The sequence below is a fragment of the Hylobates moloch genome, unplaced genomic scaffold (assembly GCF_009828535.3).
Source record: "Hylobates moloch isolate HMO894 unplaced genomic scaffold, HMol_V3 SCAFFOLD_6, whole genome shotgun sequence".
NCBI classification, from domain to species: domain Eukaryota; kingdom Metazoa; phylum Chordata; class Mammalia; order Primates; family Hylobatidae; genus Hylobates; species Hylobates moloch.
In genome coordinates, this window is record NW_026652281.1 from 92,193,001 (window position 1) to 92,202,071 (window position 9,071).

At 49.1% G+C, this 9,071-nt stretch overlaps 1 protein-coding gene across 2 annotated transcripts; it reads left to right on the forward strand.

Moving 5' to 3' along the window:
• Positions 1-4,420: 4,420 nt before the first annotated feature.
• LOC116471273 (metallothionein-1E-like) lies at positions 4,421-5,714 on the forward strand. Of its 2 annotated transcripts, XM_032157387.2 has the most exons (3): positions 4,421-4,562; positions 5,151-5,216; positions 5,564-5,714. In XM_032157387.2, exons 1-3 carry the CDS (start codon positions 4,535-4,537, stop codon positions 5,653-5,655), a joined length of 186 nt encoding a protein of 61 aa, XP_032013278.1. In that variant the 5' UTR covers positions 4,421-4,534; the 3' UTR covers positions 5,656-5,714. The 2 variants fall into 2 exon arrangements, with proteins under 2 accessions (XP_032013278.1, XP_032013277.1); XM_032157386.2 differs by lacking the exon at positions 5,564-5,714 and having other exon boundaries at positions 5,151-5,555.
• The last annotated feature ends 3,357 nt before the right edge of the window (positions 5,715-9,071 follow it).

Genomic DNA, 9,071 nt, shown 5'->3' on the forward strand with positions numbered 1-9,071 from the left:
TCCCCCACACCACCCCCTACCAAACAGATCAACACTCAAACAAAAAAAAAAAAAAAAAAAAAATGGCTACAGGACAGGCGCGGTGGCTCACGCCTATAATCCCAGCACTTTAGGTGGCCAGGTGGGTGGATTACCAGGTCAGAAGTTTGAGACCAGCCTGGCCAACATGGTGAAACCCTGTCTCCACTAAAGATACAAAAAATTAGCCACACGTGATGGCACGTAGCTATAATCCCAGCTACTGGGGAGGCTGGGGCAGAAGAATTGCTTGAACTCGGGAGACTGAGGTTGCAGTGAGCCGAGATCCGCCATTGCACTCCAGCCTGGACAACAGGGTGAGACTCCATCTCAAAAAAAAGGGGGGGGGCTACAGTGCTGGAACCCAACTCCCCAGTTCCTTGAATCCTACAAGTGTGCTACGATTTGGATGTTTTGTCACTGCCAAATCTCATGTCGAAATGTGACTTCCAATATTGCAGGTAGGGCCTAGTGGGAACTTTGGGGTAATGAGGACAGATCCCTGAAGAATGGCTTGGTGCCATCCCATGGTGAAGAGCGAGTTCTTACTCTGGTAGCTCACTCCAGAGCTGGCTGTTTTAAAGAGCCAGGCATCATCCCTTTTTCTCTCTTGTTTCTTGTCTCTCTACGTGACGTGCCCGCTCCCTGTTGGCCTTCTGCCAGGAATGCAGGCTTCCTGCGGCCCTCACCAGAGGCAGATGCCTGCACCACACTTATGCACAGCCTGCAGAAACTTTACAGAAATCGCTTGAAATCCAGAGGCAGAGGTTGCAATGAGCCAAGACTGCACCACGGCACTCCAGCCTGGGCAACTGAGACTCTGTCTCAAAAAAAGAAAAAGGAAACAGCAAACTGGCCCCAGTGTGTGGCTCACACACCTTGCGCAGCACTGCCCAGCACATCCCCACAAGGAACCATCAGGCTTGGTCTGCCCAGGGTCACTGGCAGGACACTCGCTGATCCCTGAGAGCTCCCTGTTGTGACTTGGCTCTGAATCTTTGGAAATTCCTCCCAAGCTCAGGCTGAATTTGTTCCTCTTTCAAATTTCAGCCCTTGACAACTTCCAACCACTAAAGTGACTGGGAATATGGAAGGAAATGCCCGGCGTGTTCCTGGCAAAATGAAGTGTGTGTGATCAAGGGTTCCACAAGAATACTTCACGCCTGCCCACGCAGGAATGATGGCGGATTCTGCAGTTTGGAGGGTGCAGTGGTGCTCATTAGGAAGGAGTGAGGCCCTGGCTGACTTCTAATTAAAGTGAATGATTAGTTCCCTCGGCTCTGTGGAGGGAATGCTACTTGACATTCAGTCAAAGAGGAAGATGATCCTCCTGACCTAGAGGTCAGGACCATGCTTGCCCACTGCTTCCCTGTGAAGAGGAGATTTCAGAAGGCAGCCTGTGCCTAGGGCATGGGTTTTGGTGTCAGGCAGTCCTGGTTCACAGCCCACCTCACCACGTACTGGCTGTGTGGCCTGAGTGCATCACTGAAACTCTCAGAGCCTCCAGTTCCTTATTTGTAGAAAGCAGATTATATCTCAATGCAGGGATTAAATGACAGCATGGTCTGGCCCCTGGCTAGGGCTGAATAAATAGTATCAATTATGATCATTCTCTCTACACTGGCTTATATGGACAATAAATCCTGTTAAATCCCAAAGCTAAGAGAAACCTTATAGGTTTGAAAGGATTGCTGTGGACTGGATGCTGGGAATGGGATTGCAACCTGGCTGATCCTACCAGGAGGAGTGTGGATGACCTTCTGTGGAAAGTGCTTTTCAATAAGATGCTGCCCTCACATTTGACCAGACATAAAAGCTTTTCCCATCCTTCATATCATCTGATCACACAACCTCAGGAACAAGAGCCACAGGCCTCAAGACTGGGACAGCAAATATGCAGGGCCTGGAGTGCTTATGTTGTCTGACAGATTAGTTAAGTAACCTACCCATTGCCACATAGCTCAGTATTAAAGGGATGAATGAACCTATGCTAAACCTGGCCTGTGGCCCTGGCCACAGCTAGTAGATTATGATGCCACTGGATGCTAAATCTTGCCTATCTCAGTTCAAAGACACAAAGACTCCTTGGAATGGATGAATGTTGCTCTTGGCTTGACAGATGAGAACTGAAACCCAGAGATGTCACAGAGCTGTGCAGGGAGACATTCCTGTCCACAGAGTGCACTTCCTACTGCTGCCTCTGTGTTAGGTTTTCAGTGTCCCTATCTTTCATGTGATTTGGTGGCTGAAGGTGGTGGGTGAGTCAGCATGCATGAGTGCAAATCCCGCCTCTGTTACTTTTAGGTGCATGACACAACCTCTCTGTGGCTCAGTCTCCTCCACTGTAGGAGGGGCATAATACTAACCTCTGGCTTATAGGATTAAAGGATTTAATACATATCAGGAACTTAGAATGGTACAAGGGATGGGCAGTCTACAATATTAGCTATTGCTTTTTTTGATCATTTTATGGAGCATAGGGGATATTTATTTATTTGCACACAAAGGCCTGGAGTGCTCAGCTGTGTATCCTGTTATTCCCATCTACCACATGCCACGTGTCTTGTGGTCCAAAGAGAGCCTTTCACTGTTCCCACAAAATTGTAATCAACACTAGGGATATAAAGCTATGAGGAAGATTCTGTGCTTCATGTCAGATACAGAATGACTGCCCTGTTACCACCTGCACCATCTTTTAGTTAATATTTTACACAGAAATGATTAATATTTTCTTACACGTGTTTTTATAAAGAGCAAATTCTTTTCCACCAGAAAAAATGAAAATCAATCTTGTCCCACACGTGGAAGATAGCACCAAATTAATATGTGTGTGTATCACACTTACAGATTGCTTTTACCACTGTCCATGGTAGAGCTGGTAGCTTCCTGTTGCTTATTTAGGGATTTTTTTTGGGTTGTTTTTCTTTTTTTGAGACAGAATTTCCCACTTGTCACCCAGCTGTAGTGCAATGGTGCAATCTGCTACCTCTCCTTCCCAGGTTCAAGTGATTCTCCTGCTTCAGCCTCCCAAGTAGCTGGGATTACAGGAGACTGCCACCACACCAGCATGATTTTTGTATTTTTAGTGGAGACGGGGATTTGCCACGTTGGCCAGGCTGGTCTTGAACACCTCGCCGCAGGTGATCCATCTGCCACAGCCTTCCTAAGTGCTGGGATTACTGGTGTGAGGCACCTTGCCCGGCCCCTGTTGTTTAAAAGATTTCCAGCAGTACAGAAGTGTTGACGACATACCTGGCCCAAAAGAAGGCTTTATCATGGACACTTTCCTTTAAGAAGCTGGCTGGATTTAAATCAGTGCACAACTTTTTTATCTCTGTGACCACCAGCCAGTTACTTGAACTCCTTTCCTTATAGTCCTCTGATTAGCAAAACCGGTTCATAAATAGTATTACCCTTTAGGATTGCTGTGAGGATTCAAAGAACGAAAGAGATTAGAAAGGGACTGGTATAGACTCAATGTTATGCAATAGTCAGCTATACTGAAGAGAAATAACGGCATGTCTTGCTTTTTAATTGTGTGTTTTTTTTAAAGACGTTGACTCTCTATGTTGTCCAGGCTGGACTCCAACTCCTGGGCTCAAGTGATCCTCCCGCCTCAGCCTCCTAAGTAGCTGGGACTACAGCTTCCTGCCACCTCCCCCATCTTGCTTTTTAATTTAAAGCACGGTCTGCATATCACCTTAAGTAATCTCTCTTTGGGGACATCTCACATGTCCAGAACTGCCAGCCGGTATGGTGGTGGCCGGTTAGGCTGTGGGGAGCATGGAGACTTACATGCAAAGGAGGACCTGGAAAAATGTGCCGCCCCCACATCTTCTCAGGCGAGGAGAACGGACGGGAGAGAGTGGACGACCGTGTTCCCCGTGTTGCTATGTGTGGAGGAGCGGGTCCGAGGGAACTAGGTGTGGACGGGGACAGGCAAAGCGAGTGACGAGGAGAAACGAAAGCCACATCGGTGGCGGGTGCTCTGCACACAAATCGCTCGCTACCGCACGCTCCCCGCTCCGCACACAGCCGATCCCGGGACGGGAGCAAGAGGACTGCACAAGGGCTCTGGGACAGGCCGAGCTGAAAACGGTGGGAGGGGTGGAGAGGAGACGACAGCGACGCCAAGGCTGGGGTCCCGGAACACGCGGGGAGACAGCTGGTAAGCAACCTCGGGGAAACTGGGAAAGCCGGCCAGGACCTCTGGGACGCCAGCCGCACAGCCCTTTCCCGCGCGAGCGGTCGAAAAAAGGGGGCGGTCCCGCCGTGCGCACCACGCAGAACTCAGGGTATGGTGCGCCCGGCTCTTTTGCTGCGCACAGCCCGGCCCCGGATCGCGGGCGGCGCGCACTTAGAGGGGCGGGTGCAAGCGCAGGGCGGGACCTCTAAGCCCGGCCCCACCTCCGTCTGAAAAAAGGAGCAGCCGGCTCCAGGACTGCGGCGCGCATTCCAGCTGCCTGCCTGCCTATTGGCGTCTTCGGTGGGAGCTCCAGCATCTCCTTGGCTCGAAATGGACCCCAACTGCTCCTGCGCCACTGGTAAGGGAAGCCCGTCTCTTCGCCCTGGAATCCCCATTTCCCAGCCCCAGTACAAAGGGTCTCTGGGTTTGAGGAGGTTGCATTTTAAGTTCTGAGCGGAAGGGGACTCCTTCGCTTCCTTAGGTGCTTTCTGCCTAATCACGCCCCTGAGAGCACTGCCCCCCTCCCGGGCCTCTAAGTCAGAGTTAAGGATACTGAGGCTCAAGGCAGTCCTGCTCCACATCACCCAGTTGGTCAGGGTCCTGCTGGCTGGTCTCCAGTGGTCTGTCCAGGCTCCGAGCAATCAGGGTGGATGGGGAGCTGGAGACATTGACTCTTCAGGGTTCAGGACAGAAGGTTCTGGCTCGCAGTCTCAATATTCCTGGGTTGTGTGTGCACCTGGGACCTTCCTGGTGGGTGAAATAGGAGGGTGCTTGCCCTTCCCAGCGTTAGTGGAGAGGACATGGGGCTTCTGTTCTCTGTCCTGAGTGGGAAAGGAGCTCTGAGGGCTGACCCTGCACAGAGGAGGGGGCACTGGAGATTCATTGACCCACTGCTGTACCTTCTTCATCTCACTCACTGCCCACTGCGTTTTTCTCTTCCTTGCAGGTGGCTCCTGCACGTGCGCTGGCTCCTGCAAGTGCAAAGAGTGCAAATGCACCTCCTGCAAGAAGAGTGAGTGTGGGGTCATCTCCAGGAATCTGGGGCTGTGGCTAAGGTTGGGAGGGAACTCAAGGCTGGCCCTGAGTGCGTCCTTCTGGGGAACTGGGCTTTCTTTGCCCTCATTGTCCGTGTCATTCCCTCTCCAGGCTTTCTGCCCTGAGTTCAGATGGGGCAGGGAAGCATTTTTCTCTTGGGACACAAACCCCAACTGTACCCCCTATGGTTTCAGAACAGAGCTGTGCCAGACGAAAAAACCATCCTCTGGATCTGGGTTCTGAGCTCCAGCCAGGCTTGCTATTAGGGCAGAGAGGTGCCTGGTCAAGTCAGCTGCCACCTCTCACTCTCGCCTTCTTCCCCAGGCTGCTGCACCTGCTGCCCCATGGGCTGTGCCAAGTGTGCCCAGGGCTGCATCTGCAAAGGGACGTCAGAGAAGTGCAGCTGCTGTGCCTGATGTGGGGACAGCTCTGCTCCCAGATGTGAATAGAGCAACCTGCACAACCTGGATTTTTTTTCATACAACGCTGAGCTATTTGTTGCATTTCTTTTTATATTAAATATGTGAATGACAATAAAACAATTTTGACTCGAATCTTACTCTGTTCTTCTTTGTGTGTCTTGGAAAAAATGGACTGGGTAGGGGGTTAAACCAGGAGTTTAGACACCAGGCTCTGGATGAAAATATGAGTCAATAACAATGTGAACACCTTCAGGCCAGCTACTGAGTTTACACTTTTATAAAATGGTATTGCACTGTGCACACCATATGGGTGGGAGTCATACATGATCGCTTCCTGTCTCATGTCAATGTGGCACTGAAACTTCATTCCTCATTTTTATTTTCTGATTTTCTTGCCCAACTTCAGATCCAAATTGGATTTTAGGCTTAAAAGTAGTACAGCGCTGGAACCCAACTCCTCAGTTCCTTGAATCCTACATGGGTGCCATGATTTGGATGTTTTGTCACTGCCAAGTCTCATGTTGAAATGTGGGGCCATGAGGACAGATCCCTAAAGAATGGCTTGGTGCCATCTCATGGTGAAGAGTGAGTTCTTCCTCTGGTAGGTCACTCTAGAGCTGGCTGTTTAAAAGAGCCAGGCACCATTCCCTTTTCTCTCTTGTTCCCTATCTCTCCACGTGATGTGCCTGCTCCCCCTTGTTCTTCTGCCAGGATTGCAGGCTTCCTGTTGCCCTCACCAAAGGCAGATGCCTGCACCACACTTATGCACAGCCTGCAGAAGCTGAAGTCATAACAAACTTTTCTTTATCAATTACCTAGTCTCAGGGATTCCCTTATAGCAATGCAAACAGGCTAAAACAATGGGGCTTTTGAAGCACTATGGTGAAGGGACAGTTTTTGTTTCCTATCCATCACAGGCTTAAACCTTGTTAAATGTAATAGTAACAATTATGGAGATAATGAAATACAACATAAAATACAAAAGTCATTTTTTAGATTCAATGAGAAATCATTCAATAAATAGCCGGGTGTGGTGGCTCACGCCTGTAATCCCAGCACTTTGGGAGGCCGAGGCAGATGGATCACAAGGTCAGGAGATCCAGACCATCCTGGCTAACACGGTGAAACTGCGTTCCTACTATAAATACAAAAAAATTAGCCGTGGTGGCAGGCACCTGCAGTCCCAGCTACTCAGGAGGCTGAGGCAGGAGAATGGCGTGATCCAGGGAGGCAGAGTTTGCAGTGAGCCAAGATCGCACCACTGCACTCCAGCCTGGGCGACAGAGCGAGACTCCGTCTCAAAAAAAGAAAAAAAAATTCAATAAATAAAGAAATAACAGGAAATGAAAGATGTACAAACTTTGAACATATGATTATGTGCATTGCAGACCAGAAATAGCAAACTAGACCAGTTGTAGTGGCTCAGGCCTGTAATTCCGGCACTTTGGGAGGCTATAGTGGGTGAAACACGAGGCTAGGAGGTCAAGACCACCCTGGCCAACATGATGAAACCTCATCTCTACTAAAAATATAAAAATTAATTGGGCATGATAGCATCCGACTGTAATCCCAGATACTCGGGAGGCTGAGGCAAAAGAGTCACTTGAACCCTGGAGGCAGAGTTTGCAGTGAGCCAAGATTGTGCCACTGCACTCCAGCCTGGGCAACTGAGACTCTGTCTCAAAAAAAGAAAAGAAAGGAAACAGCAAAGTGGCCCCAGTGTGTGGCTCACACACCTTGAGTGGCACTGCCCAGCACATCCCCACAAGGAACCATCAGGCTTGGTCTGCCCAGGGTCACTGACAGGACACTCGTTGACACCTGAGAGCTCCCTGTTGTGACTTGGCTCTGAATCTTTGGAAATTCCTCCCAAACTCAGGCTGAATTTGTTCTTCTTTCACATTTCAGCCCTTGACAACTTCCAACCACTAAAGTGACTGGGAATATGGAAGGAAATGCCCGGCGTGTTCCCGGCAAAATGAAGTGTGTGTGATCATGGATTCCAAATTAAATACTTCACGTCTGCCTATACAGGAATGATGGTCGATTCTGCAGTTTGGAGGGTGCGGTGGTGCTCATTAGGAAGGACTGAGGCCCTGGCTGACTTCTAATTAAAGCCAATGATTAGTTCCCTCGGCTCTGTGGAGGGAATCCTATTTGACATTCAGTCAAAGAGGTAGATGATCCTCCTGATCTAGAGGTCAGGACCATGCTTGCCCGCTGCTTCCCTGTGAAGAGGAGATTTCAGAAGGCAGCCTGTGCCTAGGGCATGGGTTTTGGTGTCAGGCAGTCCTGGTTCACAGCCCACCTCACCACGTACTGGCTGTGTGGCCTGAGTGCATCACTGAAATTCTCTGAGCCTCCAATTCCTTATTTGTAAAAAGCAGATTATATCTCAAAGCAGGGATTAAATAACAGCATGGTCTAGCCCGTGACTAGGGTTTAATAAATAGTAGCAGTTATAAGCATTCTCTCTACACTGGCTTTTTTGGAAAATGAATCCTGTTAAATCCCAAAGCTAAGAGAAACCTTATAGGTTTGAAAGCATTGCTGTGGATTGGATGCTGGGAACGGGACTGCAACCAGGCTGACCCTGCCAGGAGGAGTGTGGATGACCTTCTGTGGAAAGTGCTTGTCAGTAACATGCTGCCCCTACATTTGAGCAGACATAAAAATCCGTTCCCATCCTTCATATCATCTGATCACACGACCTCAGGAACGAGAGCCACAGGCCTCAAGACTGGGACGGCAAATATGCAGGGCCTGGAGTGCTTATGTTGTCTTCCAGATTCGTTAAGTAACCTACCCAATGTCACATAGCTCAGAAGTAAACGGATCAATGAACCTGTGCTAAACCTGGCCTGTGGCCCTGGCCACAGCTGGTAGATTATGATGCCACTGGATGCTAAATCTTGCCTATCTCAGTTCAAAGACACAAAGACTCCTTGGAATGGATGAATGTTGCTCTTGGCTTGACAGATGAGAACTGAAACCCAGAGATGTCACAGAGCTGTGCAGGGAGACATTCCTGTCCACAGAGTGCACTTCCTACTGTGCTAGCCTCTGTGCTAAATTTTTGGTGTCATTATCTTTCATGTGACTTAGTGGCATAGAGTGGTGGCTGAGGGTACGATGCTGCCATCAGCATGCATGAGTGCAAATCCCACCTCTGTTACCTTTAGCTGCATGGCACAACCTCTCTGTGGCTCAGTCTCCTTCACTGTACAAGGGGTATAATACTAACCTCTGGCTTATAGGATTAAAGGATTTAATACATATCAGGAACTTAGAATGATACAAGGGATGGGTGGTCTATAATATTAGCTATTGCTTATTTTGTTTATTTTATGGAGCATAGGGGATATTTATTTATTTGCACAAAAAGGCCTGGAGTGCTCAGCTGTGTATCC